Below are 20,187 nucleotides of genomic sequence, written 5' to 3'. Positions count from 1 at the left end.
GTGGTTGACTACTGAAAGGGGAGATCTATACAACTAAGTCGGGTCGGATCGTGTGGAAATAGGTAGGAAGAACCTGCGAAGGTTGACTTGAAAATTAAGATCCGACCCGCATGGCTTATCAATTGGGTCGGGTCAGGTTGGTTAAACCAGGTCGGTTCGATCCGATCCGATCCGATCGAACCGCTCGTCTGATCAAAGGTTTTGATCCGAATCAGATCATTCCTGTTAATACATCGTGATGCCGTAGAAGGACACCATGCGACCTGCCACGCCATGCTTTACCTCTTCTGTGGGGACCGCACGACATAGGCTCAAAGATCAGCGTTGGAGGAAAGTCGTGTTCGCTGTTTCACGATCGACACCTACTTCTCCGGACCTATCGTGTGTTGTTTCGTGCTTTTTCTTAAGTAATAATCGAATCGTTGATAAGAATCAGACGGTCAGGATTCCTGACCGCCCTTTCGTGTCCCGCAAAAGAATCCTGTGTCTTAATAAGCACCGCCGGCATTTCCAGCGTTCCTAAACCTCGGGACGGCTCCAACCCCTCGGTGCCCTAATTCCTGCAACGATGAGAAGAACCTCCCGCTTCCTCTCATGCAGGTAATCCGATGCTTCCCTCTTCCCTATTGTCTTGTTCTGACTTCTTTCCTCTGCTAAATCCCACCAAACGAAATGAAGCTCCCTTCGATCTCGTTCATCTTTGATATGGGACCTCCAGCAATATGACAAAGATCTGCTGAGAAATGGTATCTGTCACATTGTGTAACCCAACTGTTCGTCAAATGGTCTCTCAAGTACACGAAAGGGTTCTGGACTAGTTATCCCCACCTTTTGGTAAACATGACCCAGTTGATGGCCTTCTGTGTGTTAGTGAATGTAAAATGATAGTTTTAGGTTCGCACACTATGGTAGTTGGTATCGATGCGCACGAGTTATCATAGCGTCAAGCGTTCAAAGATAAATGGGCCAGTTTCTGGGAAGGTTCGGGTTTGTTCTAAGTTTGGCTGGTCAGCATAGTAATCTTTTGTATGTGAGTAATGGTGTTAGCAGTACCTTTGTCTAAAAGAATCGAGTCTGCTATTATCTGCTTATGATCTAAAGTCTCGGTTTATCTGTTATTTTCTGGCTATGCGTATGCATTCTCTAGTATATAATCAGTTACGTGTATGGATTTTTTTTCTGTGAATTGGTCGTTCTATCTATTCGAGCTTCTTTGTAAACTTGACAGCTCTATACTGGAGAGAGCCACTAATGTAAAGGATTCTTTCTGGTTGACTAGTCAACATAGTATTTCGACATCTGGACCAGATCTTGTGAATGATGGTATGGATTTCAATCAGAAGTCCGGTTGCATTTCCAACTTAACAGACAAATGCATTGATTTACCACCATCTTTTCCTACAGGAAGCTCCTCAGTTAGACGGAAGGCGGAATACACTCTTTATAAGGGAAAAGCTGCCTTGTCAGTGTCACCAGTTCTTCCAACTTTCCGTGAAGTGGATGTATGTGCTGTTTGTTTGCAGAAGTTATATACTTTGTGTTTCGGTCTAGATCTTGATTTGAACTGTCAGCTGACCTTTGTTTTGTACCAGTCTGGGATTTCTAGAGTATATAAAAAAGGCTGTGTTATCTTGACATTTTGGCCTGCCATTGGTCAAAGAAAGTATGATTGGCAAAAGAAGCAGGTAAAGTTTTTCATCCTCATTACTCCTGAATTTATTTTCTTATTTGAGCCTTTTCTTCTTTGTTGTTTTACTTGTCTAGCTATTATCAACCAAATAAGGTTTGAGTTTTAGAAGATTTGTTTTGCTGAACCACATGCTTTTAGATATAGTTTGTTGATTTATGGGATCATTGCTTGCTAATAGGCCTTTGCCCTGTCACCTACTGAAGTTGGAAGCTTTATTGGCCTGGGACCCGCTGAATCTTGTGAATTTTTCCATGATCCCTCAATGAAATCAAGGTTTTCCAGATTGATCATATATTGTTGATTGCATTTTTTTTGCATATTTCTTTTCTAATGTATCCTCTTTTTAACTGAGTTGCAGCCTTGAAGGCCAGGTGAAGAAATCACTATCAATTTCCCCAATGAAAGATAAAACTGGATTTCTTCTAAACTTTTGTAAGCCATCTGTATATTGCTTGTCTCCTTTGCAACTGTAATTCATTTTAGAGTTGAATTGTGATACTGAAATGGTTTTTTGATATTTATGACTTACTCTAGCCTTTGCCATCTCGTAATTAATTTTGAACAAAAATTTTTGTGAGATATGTTGTTTTACAAGAACAAAAGATTATGGATGTTGCTCATCCTACTAAAACATTGGGAGAGGGTGAGCTAGTGAAGATTTTGATTCAGATGTTTATTCTAATTTAGATTTTGACTTAGAGCAACTACTTGGGGGACTTTCATGAGATTTAATGAAGTTCTGTGCCCACCCTCCTCTTTGATACAAAGTAACTTTTTCCAGATTTAGTCTGGCAATGAACATAGATGTAGTTAGTTAGTTATATACTTCAAAAATCGATTATCAATTATTTACTTGCCGAGATGATTAGTGATGGTTGAGCATTTCAAATAATTCATTGTGGGGGCTCCAAAACCAAAATTCGAAATTATAGTATTGTGGATCAAGATAAGAAAAACAATTATTTTAAGAATTAGGAATTAGAATTTTCAAAAACAAAGTTGCAAATTTTCCTAATGCTCACTTTGCCACACCCAACTCCCCTCCAACAAAAAAAAAAAAACAATTTAACTCCCTTTTGAATTAAAGTGTCCCAAAGTATGAACCCAGTAGCAAGTGGGTTGTACGAGTTGGGTCTCATAGAGTGGATGAAAGCAGTTAACTTAGGTAGGTGTTTTATACTCTCAAGTTTGAGTTGGATGTTACCTCATATTTTTTGAGCGATCAATTGTACTCGACTACGTTGCAACTGATAGTGACTTCTATCTAGTCCAAAACGTGTTTGAACCTATTCTGTCTGATACTTGGTTGGTCCCAGCCATTTCTTACCATATTCATTTGTTTTGGTCAGTTCCAGCTAGTTATTATCTTATTGTGACTGATTTCAAGGTGTTAATATATTTTATACATTTTTCAACCAATTCCTTGGATTGGTCGATCACAACTTACTGAAAGAACAGACCTGATAGCATTGTCATCAAAATTATAGCTTATCCTTCATGAGCGCATGTGTACAGAAGGACTTGACCTGTAATGAACTTTACAATTTGTATGTTGACAGATATTCGGCATTTCATTTCTATTACTTATGCACTGTAATTTCTCCCCTGTAATTAAAGCAATCTGCCAATTTCAATAAATCTATGTTGCTGGAAAAGGACCTCCGGGAAAATTTTTTATCACTGGCAGCCTGTTAAGGAAATTGGTTGGTTGGTTACTAAGAACATGTTTAAAAAAAAACTAAAGCTTGATCCGAAGAAAAGAGAGTGTGAAATTGGTTGGTTGGGTACTGTTAACATATTTACAAAGAGACTATAGCTTGATACCAAGAAGAGAGTGTCGTTCATGCTATACAATTCTAGTTGACATTTTGTTCTGTTGAGTAGTATCTGTTGGACCTTTTACAAGAGCAGTTATCTGATGTTATGTTCACTGGATGATTGTTTGCATAGGTGGAAAATAAGGTTGTCTTAGTCATCAAATCCTTCAGTTTTGAAAAAGCCTCTTAACTCTATAAGTTTAGTCTACTTCTGTAAGTCTAGAATGAAAATCTGAAAGAAAATAGTGGTAAATTGTTTGACCTACTGAGCTACACTTTGTGTGGTAAATTGTGATTGTCAGGAGCAATTATAATTGAAGAGATCAATAGAAACTTGGTCTTTTACTTAAAAGGGGCACACTGAATGTACATTTAGACTTGATCTCTTTTGTAAGTTTGCCTATAGTTTCTGAAGTTCTCGATGGGAAGTAGTATTGCTTTTCCTAAATTTTGGATGTTATCTATTATGATTGTATTTGATTCCGTTGTCTGCTTTTAGATAAGCCAGTTAGTGAAATGTTTGTTTTTTTTAATTTTTACTTCTTTTTTCAAAGTCCTAACACCATAATTTTTTTGAGGATTTGGACAGCTGTTGTTAATAACATCCAGAAGACAAATGAGCGGTTCTCTCTTCCAGTTACAATGGCTGAGTTCACAGCAATTCGTACAGTGTTTAGTGTAAGATTTTTGTTATTGGTACTCCAGTCCCTTTTATTTATGGATTTTGCTCCTGGCCTGTGCACAAAGTTAAGTGCTTATGACTAGCATAGACTAATGGAACTTAAATTCATCCAGTTATTTTATAGTTCTGCAAGATTTCTTGTTGACTGAATTTTATATTTAACACACATTACTGTTAACCAATCCCCAATATATGGTGGGTTTTGGGTGCCTGTTTCTATTCTCGCTTCACGAACACATATGCATGTATGCTTAATCATTATGCACGATGTTTGGATTAGATATACTTTTTTTGGATTAAATAGGATTTACATAACTGCTGATTTTGATAATATATTATTTTCTCAGATTATTTATTTATTTATTTATTTTATTGTTTGATGGTTCCCTAAAATGGTGGACAGCAATCTTGCTGCCAGTGCCCATTGCTTTCCAAACACTTGGATAGACCTGAACTTGTATCTACATATCCATGAAGTTCTAAATAGCAAATATGAATATTTGCATTTTACAACCACTTTTTGCTCAACTACGTTTGGACACAAATTTGTGCAGTCTAATTTACTTCTGTAATGGGATGATCTTATTATGAGGACATACTAACAAACCAGATGTTGGTATCCCAGAGCTAAATGCATGAGATGTCCATAAATGTTAGGCTAGATTCATTCTTGTCTGATTGAAGTTACTCAGTTTACTATCTATTTTAGTGAACATGTTGACAGGTTTGATGTTTCGCCAGGTGAAAAACAGACGAGGCAAGGTGAGCCCTGCCTCGCAGCTGCGAGCACCCTTCGCCTGAATGTGAGCCCTTTCACCTCGTGTTCTCGCCCATCGACGTCAACTGCCGTGAGCTGTTCATGCTGATCGCCAGCGCCATTGATAGTTACAGTTCCTTCACTTCGTCTTCTTCCTTTGTACTCTTCCTCCACCGTTTCTTTTCTTTCTTTCTCTTCCTCTTCTTCCAGCACATCTTCCTCCAATGCCTCCTATTCTTCCTTCCTCTTTGTCCTTCGTTTCTTCTTTCTCCTCCTACACCGGCCCTTCCTTTTGTCCTTCTTTTTCCTCTTCAAGTCACCAGTATGTACTGGTGCACCATGCATCAGTACTGGTACTGACCAAATACGTATGGTTCACCCAGGGACTGACACGGATTCAGTATGCGAAACAACAATCCTTGGATGTGGACATATTGATACAATTTAGATGTTCGTAACATGCATCATTAATGCAAGAATTTACTTTTGAAATTTCATGAAAGATTCATATTATGCTTACAGATATCTGTGAGAAGACAGGAGATTATGGCAATAACATTGTGCTGATGCACATTGCTGTTTGTTCCTTTCCTGTTCAGTTTATATAGTTGATAAGTAAAAAATAAATAATTTGAGGTGGGATTCATTATTTTATTTTGACATTGGCCTGCTCTTTGTTGTTGATTGAAGTTTTCTTTGTGCTGTCCAAAAGGCAACATTATTTCTTTTACTAGATAGCTTGTAGTAAGGGAATTTATTTGGTTTCTTGGCTTACACAAGTAATCCAAAATGAACAATAAATGATTTATAGTTTGTATTATCAAGTCTTTGGTCTTGTAATGTTGGTCTATCATGTGTTGAACATGAGATGTGTGGAAAAGACTTTCCTAAAAGGAATAAACTAAATAGGCTCATGTCAATACGGGGCGTAGTGAGTTTCAATGTATATAGGCATATCCCTCTGTGGGCCATAGAAACTGGTTATTGTTGTTTGGCCAAATAAAATGCTGCAATCAGAATAGTCTCTGCAAATTTTTATACCTTGATACAAGTTGGTTATGGTGTTTCTAATATGAATGATAACTGCACAAGATACTGGTTGAGATTGTTTGAAGATTGCTGCATGCCTATTAATTGTTAAAACAAATTAGGATTCTTGGTTGTATTTGACCCAATGTTGCTTTTTCATAGTATGTATTGCCGCATATCATGGGTTGGACCCAGGCTGCAAGCCCACAACTGCCAAGCACCGCAACACATACTCCAAAAGAGCAGATTGAGGAGCGGCCGAATCCATCTTTAGAGTGGGGAAGGTAAATCAGAGCTCGGTTTTCCGGCATTGCCTTCTCTGGCACTAAAGAAACAATGTTGCTGAACACTTGTCGGTGTAAAACTCCCACTGCTGGATGCTGAGTTTGATGTTTGAACTTGTTGGACAATGGGATGTGGTTCACGGGAATGGTGTTTTATGTTTGTGATTGGATCTACCGTAACTGCAACTTGTCTTAAACTGTGGCTGCCAACTGGACCTGCAAAAAACTTTTTTTGTGATCTGCAGAAAACTGTGTCAGGCTTGAGAGGACAAACAGGCATATCTCAGATCTAAAGTTTTTTGCATCAAACTTAAATTGCTGAAGTACTGCTTCATTGCTATTGAGAATGGATGATAGGAGTCATGCTATATTTCTGGTATATTTTGATGGTTCTATTCCAATGTTGTTGTATGGTGTAGTAAGATTTGGCTGCTTCTTCTTGTGTTGCCTCAAGAATTAATTGAGCATCGTCCAGATCACAGGACCGGAAACTTTTGTCATTGGAGCTGCTTCTCTTGAGCCGGTCATGGAGAGTGGCAGCGCATACGGTCGGCAGTGGGACAAATCTTTATCCGGAAGAAGCTTGGGAAACAAGGCAAGGCTTGATTGTGGGAAGAAGCTTGGTAGGCTTGCGGAGGAAGCTTCGGGTGGGAGACGGTGATGAGGAAACTGTTCGATCTTAAGGTTGACGACGAAGAGCAAGATGTGTAGTACAATATGGAATATAGAATGAACTAAAGGTTAGTTACTTTCACACATCATATATATTAATGGTGGTCACAACTTAAAACCTAAGCCATAAATTACAGTGTTGTCTAACCATTATGTATAATTTATCTTTGAAGACAATTTTATTCTGTGGGGAAAAAAAGGAAATTAAGAAAACATGTCTGTAATATCACATTCAAAGAAGTCTAAATCACAGTGACTAAATGTGCAGTTCTCAGGATTGGTGAGACCTGGGGGAGGTCAGTGGAAACAAAGGCAGCAGCTCAGGTTCGGGATTCCGGGATCGAGACCTGGGCGACGGGTGCAAGTAAAACCGCCTCTCTTTGATGGCCCTCTCCTCCTCTTCTTCGTCCAACTCGTCAGCCCCGTCGACGCCCTTGTGCTCGCATATGTTGAGTCCGGCGAAGTCAGCAGAAGGCGACGCAGAGGCTCCCGTCACGGAAGGCGACAGCACGGCAGGGGTAGGGGGCTTGGACGTGGAACCCGGTTTGAGGATGGTGAGCTTCGGCCGAGAACGCTGCCTGCGCTCGTGAAGCCGCTTGAGCCCGGAGAGCTTGGTGGGGGAGGAAGGAGGGGCGGGGGCGACGACCGGGCGGTGGGCTCCGTCGCGCTCGTTGGGGCCGGTGAGCCGCTGGACGAGCTCCTTGAAGGTGGTGGCGTCGGCTCGGACGAAGGTGGTGGAGGGAGCGGTGCACTCTTGCGCTGCCGACCCAGCTTGTGGCTTCTCCATGGAGGGACGCTTCGTTGCGTGAAGCAATCGGCTTGGGGTGGTGTCTGCATGCACAAGGAAAGATATATAAGAGGAAATCAATCACTTCTTCTCACGTGGAAGTTGGGAAGATTTTTCCTATTACACTCGATAGAAAAATGAAACGCATACATGTGATCTATACGTATTTCTCAGTGTCGCCACTTCAACTACTTGGTTTGGCTAATGATTTCTATTCCGAGTGTTAGCACGTACCAGAGGAAAGGCCACAAAGATACCAACTCCTCATGCATGTACCTCTCCCCCCTTTGACAAAGCAAAAAACACTACGTGCACCTCTACAATTACGTTCACCATGCATGTCATGGCATTAGAAATGCTGGATTAATCGTGCAAGATCTGTAGGAAGGTGTCTTCATCTGTCAAAACAAGGGACTCCTTTTTCCGGTTTGATTAACCATGAATAATTACGAAAAAGTGGGTTAGCTTAATTAATATACATCTATCTGGTAGCATCTTATATTTATGGAGAATGAGAGAGAGAGAGAGAGAGAGAGAGAGGACCAAATCTGGAGAGGTTACATGTTGGTGAGCTCGTTTCAGTTCTTGTATGTGGTGAGTAAGATGGGAACGAAAGGGAAAGGGGTCGAGGAAAGAGCAAGGTTTCAAACTGATTGATACACACTGGCTCAAAAGAGATGGCTTTCCGTGTATGACTCGAACTCCACTCAACATTTACTTGCGCTAGAAGGACCTTCACGGAACCCACGACAAGTGTTGTTGTTGTTGTTGTTGTATGTGGGATCAGAACCCCTCCATACAAAATAATGGAACGCAAATAAGACAACTCTGAGTCATTCAGATCAAAGAGTTGTCGATGCCAAATCCTATGGACACCAAGTGTGAAGACATCTCATCTGATTTCATGGACCCAAAACCCATCGTGTGATTAATTCGAATAAAATGGTGAAACTACGAAACGAAACGAACCATCCAAAACCTTTTTATGATCGAACAGCGGAATACCTTGTGCGAGTCCTCACTCCGCCACCTTCTGCTTCTGCTTCTGCTTCTTCTTCTTCTTCTTCTTCTTCAACAACTGGTCATCGTCGATGGAAACCAAGAGCTCGGCATCGAAGCAGAGGGGCATTGTGTTGGCGTCCGTGAAAGATCTAAAGGAATCTGATATTCCATCTTGGAAGGAGAGAAATGAAGCGTGGGGGGCAGTCAGTCTGTTTGCGTCGAAGTATCTAATTTAGACATATTTAGTAAAAGGGGACCGAGTCAGCAAAGACAGAAGAAGCGGGAAGGATCGATAACAGATTTTAGAGGTTGGGTTTGTTAAGAGTCAAAAAAGTAATGATAGATTCCAGAGGTTGGGCTCCATATATACTCGGTTTGTTAAGTCAAACCCAAGCAGATAAAGACTTCATAATTTGGGATGAAGGAAGGCATCGTTTTAAATGTTGATATAAAACCATTTGGGACAAATCAGAAAGGATGTCGCTGTTGTAATATCATGGATAAATCCCAAGTCAAAAGTCAATATCACGTGCCAATCACATGTAAACTATATTATAAGGTTTCAGTCATATGACATTACCGTATCGATCAAGGTATCGACCATATAGTGTTCAGGTGTCATCCTAGCAATGTCGATCATGTAGTACTAAAGTATGGATATGTTCTCTAAATTAGATCTATATTAAAATTTGATGAATATATTATTATTATATTTGAACTTAAAAATTTTAGCTTAGTGGTATGTATTAGATATCCTATCACACATCAAAAGAGATTGAATGTTCACTAAGGAACTTAATAATTATGACATTACCTTATGCGTTATATATAATTTATTAGTAAGTGGAATGACGTTGACATAAGAAAAGCAAGCAAAAAACACTTAGAGGTTTCATTGTGATGTGGCAATCAATTAAAAAAAATCATGAGATTCTAAAATCTATCTTTTTCAAGAATTATTCTAAATTAAATTGATAGTATTAAGACACTCTCTTATTTTATGTAAATTAAAAAAATTTAAAATACTATTTATTATATTATGTGGTCATACGTAAGATATATTATAGATCTAATTAAAATTTGATAATTATTATCTATCGATATAATGAAAGTCTAATTATAATAAGATTCATTAGGAGATAATCTTAATGGAGACTCTCCTAATTATTATAACAAATATTTTGTTGTCATATAACATGACATCTTAAGAATGAATTAACTAATTATTGAGATTACATATCAATTCTTAATCTTTTTTGGTCCCTAATACATTACTTTGTTTAGTGAAAGATAAGAACAAAGGATAATGTGTCGAAGTATCTAATTTAGACATATTTAGTAAAACGGGACCGAGTCAGCAAAGACAGAAGAAGCGTGAAGGATCAATGACAGATTTTAGAGGTTGGGTTTGTTAAGAGTCAAAACAGTAATGATAGATTCGAGAGGTTGGGCTCCATATATACTTTGGTTTGTTAAGTCAAACCCAAGCAGATAAAGACTTCATAATTTGGGATGAAGGAAGACATCGTTTTAAATATTAATATAAAATCGTTTGGGACAAATCAGAAAGGATGTTGGTTGTAATATCACGGATAAATCCCAAGTCAAAAGTCAATATCATGTGTCAATCACATGTAAACTATATTGTAAGGTTTCAGTCATGTGACATTATAGTATCGATCATGTGGTACTAAAGTATTGATCATATGGTGTTAAGGTGTAGATCGCTTAATGTTTTGATATGTTCTCTAAATTATATCTATATTAAAATTTGATGAATATATTATTATATTTGAACTTAAAAATTTTAGCTTAGTGGTATGTATTAGATATCATCAAAAGAGATGTCTGTCCACTAAGGAACTTAATAATTGTGACATTATCTCATGCATTGTATATACTTTATTAGTAAGTGGAATGATGTTGACATAAGAAAAGCAAGCAAAAACAAGAGGTTTCATTGTGATGTGGCAATCAATTAAAAAAAATCATGAGATTCTAAAATCTATCTTTTTCAAGAATTATTCTAAATTAAATTGATAGTATTAAGACACTCTCTTGATTTATGTAAATTAACAAAATTTAAAATACTATTTATTATATTATGTGGTCAAACGTAAGATATATTATAGATCTAATTAAAATTTAATAATTATTATCTATCAATATAAAGAAAATCTAATTATAATAGGATTCATTACAAGATAAACTGAACAGACACTCTCCTAATTATCATCCTAAATTTTTTTGGTGTAAAGACATGATATCTTAAGAATGAATTAACTAGTTATTGAGATTATAGATTAATTCTTAATTTTTTTTTGGTCCCTAATGCATCACTCAATTTAGTGAAAGATAATATTGTGGTAAACAACATGGAGCCGTGGCCTCGGGGCCGACGCGGCTCGGTTCGGGTCCGGAAGGCGGGATCTTCCTGGTGCGGCCCTCGGATTCGCCGGGGTAGTCGGCCGCGGCGGTCCAATGGGGGCGGGGGTCGGCCGACTCCGCCGGAGGGGGCTCCTCGGCTGGGGATGCGCTCCGTCTGCAGTCCTGCACACAGGTCGGGTCAGGAGGCGCGACCTGACCCCTCCGACGATCAAGTCAGTAGATGGTGGTGGGGGTTTCGGAAGGAGAAGAGTTTGAGCTGTCTCCCTGGTGTGTCCTCTCCTCGGTCGTCCGTTCCGTCCCCCTGCTCGTTCAGAGTGCGAGGGTATTTATAGGGAAGCTTGCTGCTGTTTGATGTGCCCGCTTGCAGGGGCAGATGGTGGCGTCTGACATTGGTTTGGCGTGGCGTGAAGAGTTGAGCCTGAGCGGGTGTTAATGCGCCTCGTGCTGTATTCTGGTCCGTTTGACCGGGTACCGTCGCGTCGACCGAGGTGTGAGGCGCGGCTGACGTTAGTCGAGTCATCGTAATTACTATCCTCATCATATTCCCCCCCGGAAAGAAGCTATGCGTCGGTCATTGTAACGGGAGTCCGAGGCATGGCTTTAGCTTTCTGACGGGCTGGTCGCGTAGGCGCGGTCTTGAGGGCATGAAGCCGAGGAGAACGACGCAGGCGGGCTGGCCGTGCAGGCGTGTCTCGGGAGGCATGAAGCCGAGGAGCATGACGCAGGCGGGCTGGCCGCGCAGGCGTGTCTCGGGGGCATGAAGCTGAGGAGCACGACGCAGGCGGGCTGGTTGCGTAGGCATGTCTTGGGGGCATGAAGCCGAGGAGCACGACGCAAGCGGGCTAGCCGCGGAGGTGTGTCTCAGGGGCATGATTCGAGGAGCACGACGCAGGCCGCGCAGGTGTGGTCTCGGACATCATGCGGCCGAGTAGCACGACGCAGGCCGCGCAGGTGTGGTCTCGGGCAACACGCGGCCGAGTAGCACGACACAGGCGGGCAGGCCGTGCAGGTCTAGACTCGGACAACATGGCCGAGGAGCTCAGCGCAGGCGGGCTGCGACCGAGGAACACGGCTCAGGCGGGCAGGACGCGCTGAGGGGGGCTCGGCAGTCTATGGCCGAGGAATGCAACTCAGGTGGGCAAGCCGTCCTGAGGTTTGCTCGGCAGTCTGTGGCCGAGAAGCTCGGCACAAGCGGGCTGCTGCCAAGGGATGCAACTTAGGTGGGCAGGCTGCCCTGAGGTGGGCTCGACAGTCTATGACCGAGGAGCTCAGCGTAGGCGAGCTGCGGCCGAGGGATGCAACTCAGGTGGGCAAGCCATCCTGAGGTTTGCTCGGCAGTCTGTGACCGAGGAGCTCGGCGCAGGCGGGCTGCGGCCGAGGGATGCAACTCAGGTGGGTAGGCCGCCCTGAGGTGGGCTCGACAGTCTATGGCCGAGGAGCTCGGCGCAGGCGGGCTGCGGCCGAGGGATGCAACTCAGGTGAGCAGGCCGCCCTGAGGTGGGCTCGGCAGTCTATGGCCGAGGAGCTCGGCGCAGGCGGGCTGCGGCCGAGGGACACGGCTCAGGCGGGCAGGCCACGTTGAGGTGGGCTCGGCAGTCTATGGCCGAGAGATGCAACTCAGGTGGGCAAGCTGCCCTGAGGTGGGCTCGGCAGTCTGTGGTCGAGGAGCTCGGCGCAGGCGGGCTGCGGTCATGGGATGCAACTCAGGTGGGCAGGCCGCCCTGAGGTGGGCTCGGTAGTCTATGGCCGAGCCGCGTAGATTCAGAAGATTTTAAGCCACGAGCCGAGAGGGGGTCAGGTAGATACTGGACCTTGGCTCGAAAAAGGCTGAGGCAGGGCTTGGATTTCTTTTCATGAGGACTACATGGGGTAGCCACCGCGGATGGTTGACCTCTGTTATGGAGCTCGTGGTCGGGGGCCGTCCCTTCTCCTCACGGTCGCCCAGGCCTCCGCGGTGATGTACCGGTTAGCGTGCTGGAGTATCTCTGGCACCGTGGTGGGAGGCTGCTCCGCGAGAGACTAGAGGAATCTAGAAGGTAGCAGGCCTATCATAAATGCCTGCGCTAACAGAGAAGGGTGAGTGTCCGGCAAGCCCCGGATTTGCGTGGTAAAGCGATCCACAAAATGAGAGAGGGGCTCGTCCTCCCTCTGTTTGAGTCCGAGGAGCAGTGCCGCGGAAGGCTTCGACCGTGCATAGGCCACGAAGTGGAGCTCGAAGTCCTTGACGGGCTGGTTGAAGGAAGATATTGTTCCGGTCTTCAAGCCGCCATACCACGAGTGGGCAGGCCCTCTCAGGGTGGTAGGGAACGCTCTGCACATCAAGGCATCAAAGGTTCCGCATAGTGCCATTTGGACGCGAAAAGCAGCTGCATGGTCCGCCGGGTCGATGGAGCCATCGTAAGCATCCAGAGAGGGGAGCTGGAAGTTCGGGGGGACTATCTGATCCCGTATCTCAGGCGTGAAGGAAGACCCTTGATGTGCGTCCACCTCGAGCTCTCCCTTGGACCTGCGAACCTCGTTCTGCACCTCGTCGAGTCGCTGACTGACGAAGCGCAACTGGGCCCATAGGGAGTTCAAGGAGAGTGCCTCGGGTTCCGGGCGGCCGCTCGGGTTTGCCATCACTGGATCCCAGAGTGGGGTCGGTTGGACTCGAGGTGAAGTGGGGGGCTCTGGATGAGGAATGAGCGGGATGATGGTCTGCACTATATCCATCAGAGCTCGGACCTGATGGGCGAGGTCCTAAAAGGCCTCGAGTGACACGGGCGTCGAGTCGGCTGGGGTACCATCGGGCGGCGACAAGCCCGGGTCGTTGAATATTTGCCAGTATCGTTCGGAGGTCGTGGCGGGGTGTTCGTCACGATGGCCTCCGTGCGGGGGATGTTCCCCTAAGGCTTCGGTCGGGTGCGATCGGTCAGCCGTGGACTCGTCTGAGCCACTCGGGTGATGACCCGACATTCCAGACCCTCCTTCTAGCGCCAATCTGTTGTGGTAAACAACCTGGAGCCGTGGCCTTGGGGCTGACGCGGCTCGGTTCGGGTCTGGAAGGCGGGATCTTCCCGGTGCGGCCCTCGGATTCGCCGGGGTAGTCGGCCGCGGCGGTCCGATGGGGGTAGGGGTCAGCCGACTCCGCCGGAGGGGGCTCCTCGATTGGGGACGCGCTCCGTCTGCAGTCCTGCACACAAGTCGGGTCGGGAGGCGTGACCCGACCCCTCCGACGATCAAGTCAGTAGATGGTGTAGTGGGTTTCGGAAGGAGAAGAGTTTGAGGTGTCTCCCTGGTGTGTCCTCTCCTCGGTCATCTGTTCCGTCCCCCTGCTCGTTCAGAGTGCGAGGGTATTTATAGGGAAGCTTGCTGTTGTTTGATGTGCCCGCTTGCAGGGGCAGATGGTGGCGTCTGACATTGGTTTAGCTTGGCGTGAAGAGCCGAGCCTGAGCGGGTGTTAATGCTCCTCGGGCTGTGTTCTGGTTCGTTTGACCGGGTATCGTCACGCCGATCGAGGTGTGAGGCGCGATTGACGTCAGCCGAGTCTCATCGTAATTACTATCACAAGAACAAAGGATAATGCAAGTCTAGTTTTTATTTGTATCGTTGTAACTTTTGGATGGTGATATGTCTATATATTAGATAAGAATTTATTAAATAGTATTGAAAGGTACATATAGTAAATTTAATATATTATTATTTGATTTTGATTCTAAATGTTAAGATTTTTTTATAGCAAATATATAATTATAAATTTTATGTCTACTACAATTATTTCATTGAGAATATCTCTAATTAATAAATCAGTATTAAAGATTAGAAATCAAGAATCTAGAAATTAGAATATTTTGGCAAAAGTATCTGGTCTATCCTTCAGTTAGTTTCCTTTTAATATAAGTGAAAATAATAATAACTAAATTTAAAATGCATAGAATCTATTTTACTCCAATTATTTATTGTTTAAAATGAGTCAATTCTTATAATTTTCAACATACACTTATTATAAATTATTTTACGTGATTTTCTTGATGCATTAACGAATTAAATTTTATTTTAAGTATTTGATTTGCTTTTAGCATGTTTTACGATAAATATTTGCACTAGAAAATAATAATAATAATATACAGTTTAAGATTTTTGTAAGAATCTAAATGAGTTATATGTGTTACTGACAAAACATTTACTGCAGATTAATGAAGAGCACTACAATATGTGTCCCTTTATACTGTAGACTATAATATTATTTAAGCAACATATACATGTAATACTATAATTTTCATAATTAATTCTTGTAGTTATCATTTTACTGCTTAGATATATTTTTTGAATAATAATGGTAGTTTGCCCAAAACTACCATTTTGATGATTATTTTTAGTAAAATAATAAAATGAAATATTATTAATTATTATTCTTTGATATTTTAGCATATTCTTGGTACATTAAATGCAAGAAATCTTGGCTGTTAGTTTATAATTGTTTTATCATTAGCGAAAGTTTTTTTTTGGGGTAAAATTTAGTTATATTTGTTTGGTAGCATCAATTGTTATAAATTTAAATTTTTGGGTAAAATTTAGGTCCAATCATTACAATCATCAAAGAGTTGAATATTGCCCTCAAGGAGAAAAATAAAACTCCAAATTGGGTTACTCTATAGCGAAAGTCTAAAACAAGTCATTTTCTATTAAATTTTCAAATAAAATATTTTATAAAAATTTATAAAAAAGATCATTATTTATAATATACGAATTAATCTTGAGGAGGAGGAAGAGTTCTTCTTATGTTTTGTCCATTATTAAGATTCGTATAGAAAAGAGTAATTAAAAGTATTTAATTTTGATTTATAATTTTTATTTAATCTTATTTTATTTTTTTTATCATTAATAATAATTATTTTAATAATTTTAAACAATTCAAAGAAAGAGTAAAAAACTAAGTTATCAAACAACATAGAAGGAGAAGAAATTTGAGATCATAAATGGGGTAACGAGAAAGAGCAATGGCGTCAACCCGACAGAAGTCAACGACGCCCGGTCAAATATGATCAAAACGAACCGAGTTAACGTGTTTCCACATCGATCTCGCCACAACCTCCAACTCGGAGACACACAACGATATCGATCTCGATCCCCACTTAACGTGTGCTTCACCTCCTCGTACTCGACTCACGCCATATCGACGACGTGGGAGACGAAATAGGGCTCTAATGCAAAGTTGGATTGGTATTGTCGATCGATTGCATACGATTCCATCGCAGTTTTCAGAACACGACTTTGACCGAACGACCACCTAATCTACCGACAGCAGCACTGCATGCACACCAAAATTAGGATCACGGACTTCGACTCAAGTCACGAACGACGTGACAACCGACGCCAACCATGCTTGACCTATGGGTGATTGGTTCGGAAGTGGGGCATACGAATACATTGGGGGAGCAGCTTAGCTTACTTGCACTGGTCATGGAATAGAAGTTGCGTGCGTGAGTACTAAATCGACTTGGTTTCAAGAGTTAGAATTGTCTCTTACGATGCTTAATGATTGTTGTACACGTTTTGCTAAACCACCTTCCTGTTCAAACTTCTTCACCTGATGATTTGTTCTCCAAAGAGAAAGGATAACGAAGTTTCAACGAGTTTGTGTGTTCCACAACATAATTGATAGATGTGTGAGAGCAAGTAATTCCATATAGTTTATGAGTTGGAATTAGAAGAGAATGTTCGTGTGTGAATGAATAGTGAGTAGAAATGATTTGAATACAACTCCATCATCTTGGATTAGCAGACCATAGTTCGATTCGAATTGGAATCAAACTAGCTTGATGATTTGAACCGTTTGTATAGAAATCAAAACTATCAGTTTCAAAATCAAGAACAGAAGTAACTTGGCATCTTTATATCAATCAAGCATCATAGGAACACCACAACATTGGCGAAAACACACTTGAGATCACATGCAATGTCAAACCATGCTTCATAGAACGTGAAATGATAGACAACCCTATATGTATCCTCCTGTCATATGATTCGAATGACTAGTGGTCAAAGTGAGATGGTCATTAATATTTCCATCTCTAAAGTTCTGCTTTACCTCTCGTATGCAAATCAAATTAGATCTCCTGCGTGAATGTTATCGACATACGTTGGTTAGAGAATGCTGTTTCGTCCTTTCTCTTCGACAGTGTGAGATACATTACTTGAACCCGTCCATCGACGGGAACACACGCCCGCTTTCATGGAACGACTTAACTCACCACGTGTGGTGATATTGGCGTGCGAATACGCTGCTATCCCTTTGTCGTTGGCCAAGTCAGCTTCCGGTAAGCTAAATCCTGACTAAAGTCGGGACGTGAACCAGACCTCCTCTATTCATGGACGCATGCGTCCACAAGTCGCACGTTTTACTTGAGTACAAGTTTGGCGGCCATCCGACAATCTTTCTCTCGTGCGGCCCGCGAGAGGAATAAGCTCCTTGCATGTCACGTCTCGCTTAATTTTACTTGCATTTGTAGGTAGAGACATCTTAAGGTAAGTCACCACCAGAATAATAAACCTTGGACGGGTTGGAAGATCATTTGATATTTCAATATTGCTCTTAAAATTAATATCAACTTCTAACTACGTCTCAAATTAATCCATCGGCTCTACGTCACTTGTATCATCTACATTTGGATTTTGTCAAACATGTACTCTTTGAGAAGGAAGCGCCTATATATTTGGAATCCTTTCGTTTCATTTCTATCCCAAACAAAAATGAGATCACAATAATTATATTTGTTTTCAAATTATTTATGTTCAACAACTGGTATAAATAGTCAACTCACATCTTTCTCGTTTCTATCAGAAACAAAAGATGATATCGCATCAATTATGTTTGCTTCAATAAAAAAAAAGAACTTTATTTATGATGAATAACTTGTATAAACAGCCCCCTCATATCTTTTTATATATTAAAAGGAATAATGTGCAATCACAATTACTGTTATATTCACTGAATAAACAACTACCATTTTCAATATTACTGTGCTTGTCACCACCACCACTTCATTCTCCGTCCTCCTCCTTCCGAGGTCGGTGGCTGTCGACGAAGCTCTTGATCTCCTCCATGAGCACTGTGGATTGCTTCAGATCAGGGAAGGAGTAGAAGGAGTGGAAGGCCTCCGGGTACTCCACCAGCCGCGCCGACTTGCCCCTCGCCCTCAGCCCCTTGTAGTACCTCCGCTGCCAGTCCTGCAGCGGGTCGAAGCCCCCTACCACCACCATCGCCGCCGGCAGAGCCTCCTCCAGTTCCCCCACCGCCCGCGGACCGAACACGTTAGACGCCTCGTGGTCCCGGTCCGCTCCCTCCGGAAGGAACGCCCGCCACAGCCAGTCCGTCCTCTCCACCGACACCAGCGGTGCACCGACCAGCCTCAGCTCAGCCTCTGTGCGCTCCTCGCCACCGAAGTAGGGCTGGATCAGCACCATTCCCGCCAGTCGCAGCCTCTTCCACCCGCCGTCGGCGTCCGCTGCCCAGCGCCGGGCTACGTGGTGGACGATGTTTCCGCCGGCGGAGTCGCCCACGAGGAAGCAGCTGGATAGGTCGGCAAGATCAGCAGCGGAGGGGTCAGCGTACAAGAGGCCGCCGCCGTCCAGGAAGCGGAGCACGTGAACCCCGTCCTCGTACTGCGCCGGGCACCGGTGCTCCGGCGCGAGGCGGTAGTTGACGGATACAACGACGGCGTGGACCGTGCGGCAGATCCGGCGGCACACGTCGTCGAAGAGGTAGGAGTCGGGGGACAGGAATGCGAACCCGCCTCCGTGGAAGAAGACGATGACGGGAAGCCGTTCACCATCAGAAACGGAAGAGGGGACGAAGAGTCGGAACCACAGATCACGGGAGAGGTCAACGGGGACGTCGGCGGTGCGGACGCCACGAAAGGGTTTGGCGGAGGCGGCGACACGGGCGTCGAGGAGCGACACAAGGCGGCGGTTGACGGTGCCGTCTGAGCGGCAAGCGGCGTCGTTGATGGCGGAAACGGCGGCGATGACGAATCGCTTGGTGCGCGAGAGGGGGGGAGCCACTGCGGCGGGCGACATTTCTGCCGTTTAGACGAGCTCGTCTCGGGTGAAGGCCTCGGGAGCCGCGAGAGAGCGAGTTGGAGGAGACGAGAGGAATCGAGCTCGGATATATGGACTGCGAGAGAGCACGAATGAGGTGACGTCACGTGGTAGACCAATATGCGAAATCCGACGCTTATTTATTCAAAATGTTAACAGAACTGCAATAAACTCCGTCCCCAACTCTGTCACATCCTCTCTCTCTGACAAGAGGGCCCCCGTGACTTATGTGAACCCTTCCGCTCTGTCTTGGAAGTTTCACACGTTACCCGAGTACGAAATCGAGTAACACGCCGTGGACCAAACGTGTCATGCCAATCCGTCACGTGTGCTCGAAGTCTTGCAGTGCCGTATGGATGTAGCACAAGAGAGGAAACATGCATGAGCATGTATTCCAATTCGTACAAGTATACGATACTGCATGGCAAGTAGCCACCCAAGTCGGTAAACTACTCGTGTATTGAGGCTTCGTGCATGCATGCATGAGGAAGTTGGACGTCAAAGTTCGGTTGGGGCCGACGATTCCGTATGACGCCATCATAAGATTCAGAACAGAACCCTCCTCGCCAGTTTGACCAAACGACCAGTAAATAAAAACGTGAGATCACTGCAATGCACACGAAAAACGCAACACCAATTTTATGTGAAGGAAAAAAAAAGAAGTTGTGTGTTCAAACGTTTTCTCTTCAACGGTTGTTCTTAGAAAGGCCAACTTCTTGACTTTGCCAAACCATCGCTCCACCATTCTCTCTCGTGTTTTGGTTCCATAAATCTGACCATAAATACGTGTGATTGAATATATCAAGTAGTTAAATAAACGAATAACATGCATATAAGATGAGTCCTCACTCCGCCACCTTCTGCTTCTTCTTCTTCTTCTTCTTCTTCAACAACTGGTCATCGTCGATGGAAACCAAGAGCTCGGCATCGAAGCAGAGGGGCATTGTGTTGGCGTCCGTGAAAGATCTAAAGGAATCTGATATTCCATCTTGGAAGGAGA

The 20,187-nt window shown here is 43.4% G+C and overlaps 3 protein-coding genes across 7 annotated transcripts; 1 reads left to right on the top strand and 2 right to left on the bottom strand.

Annotated features, from left to right (window-relative positions):
• The first annotated feature begins 454 nt into the window (after positions 1 to 454).
• On the top strand, positions 455 to 6,638 carry LOC135615580 (single-stranded DNA-binding protein WHY2, mitochondrial-like). Of its 3 annotated transcripts, none has more exons than XM_065114290.1 (8): positions 455 to 600; positions 1,229 to 1,323; positions 1,405 to 1,502; positions 1,593 to 1,685; positions 1,869 to 1,963; positions 2,049 to 2,122; positions 4,097 to 4,185; positions 6,138 to 6,638. In XM_065114290.1, exons 1-8 carry the CDS (start codon positions 569 to 571, stop codon positions 6,261 to 6,263), a joined length of 702 nt encoding a protein of 233 aa, XP_064970362.1. In that variant the 5' UTR covers positions 455 to 568; the 3' UTR covers positions 6,264 to 6,638. The 3 variants fall into 3 exon arrangements, with proteins under 3 accessions (XP_064970362.1, XP_064970363.1, XP_064970361.1); XM_065114291.1 differs by lacking the exon at positions 6,138 to 6,638 and adding an exon at positions 4,931 to 5,595; XM_065114289.1 differs by having other exon boundaries at positions 1,229 to 1,502.
• LOC103989371 (VQ motif-containing protein 31-like) lies at positions 6,246 to 8,881 on the bottom strand. Of its 3 annotated transcripts, XM_065114292.1 has the most exons (3): positions 8,724 to 8,881; positions 7,219 to 7,762; positions 6,246 to 6,498 (listed from the first exon to the last, which is right to left on the bottom strand). In XM_065114292.1, exons 2-3 carry the CDS (start codon positions 7,716 to 7,718, stop codon positions 6,246 to 6,248), a joined length of 753 nt encoding a protein of 250 aa, XP_064970364.1. In that variant the 5' UTR covers positions 7,719 to 7,762; positions 8,724 to 8,881. The 3 variants fall into 3 exon arrangements, with proteins under 3 accessions (XP_064970364.1, XP_064970365.1, XP_064970366.1); XM_065114293.1 differs by lacking the exon at positions 8,724 to 8,881 and having other exon boundaries at positions 7,219 to 7,905; XM_065114294.1 differs by lacking the exon at positions 6,246 to 6,498 and having other exon boundaries at positions 7,136 to 7,762.
• Positions 8,882 to 17,965: 9,084 nt separating this feature from the next.
• LOC135613669 (probable carboxylesterase 18) lies at positions 17,966 to 19,246 on the bottom strand. Its single transcript, XM_065110704.1, has one exon. It carries the CDS (start codon positions 19,164 to 19,166, stop codon positions 18,132 to 18,134), a length of 1,035 nt encoding a protein of 344 aa, XP_064966776.1. The 5' UTR covers positions 19,167 to 19,246; the 3' UTR covers positions 17,966 to 18,131.
• Between the last annotated feature and the right edge of the window lie 941 nt (positions 19,247 to 20,187).

The sequence above is a fragment of the Musa acuminata genome, chromosome BXJ2-6 (genome assembly GCF_036884655.1).
Source record: "Musa acuminata AAA Group cultivar baxijiao chromosome BXJ2-6, Cavendish_Baxijiao_AAA, whole genome shotgun sequence".
In the NCBI taxonomy this organism is placed as follows: domain Eukaryota; kingdom Viridiplantae; phylum Streptophyta; class Magnoliopsida; order Zingiberales; family Musaceae; genus Musa; species Musa acuminata.
This window is presented reverse-complemented; position numbering and strand designations above follow the sequence as displayed.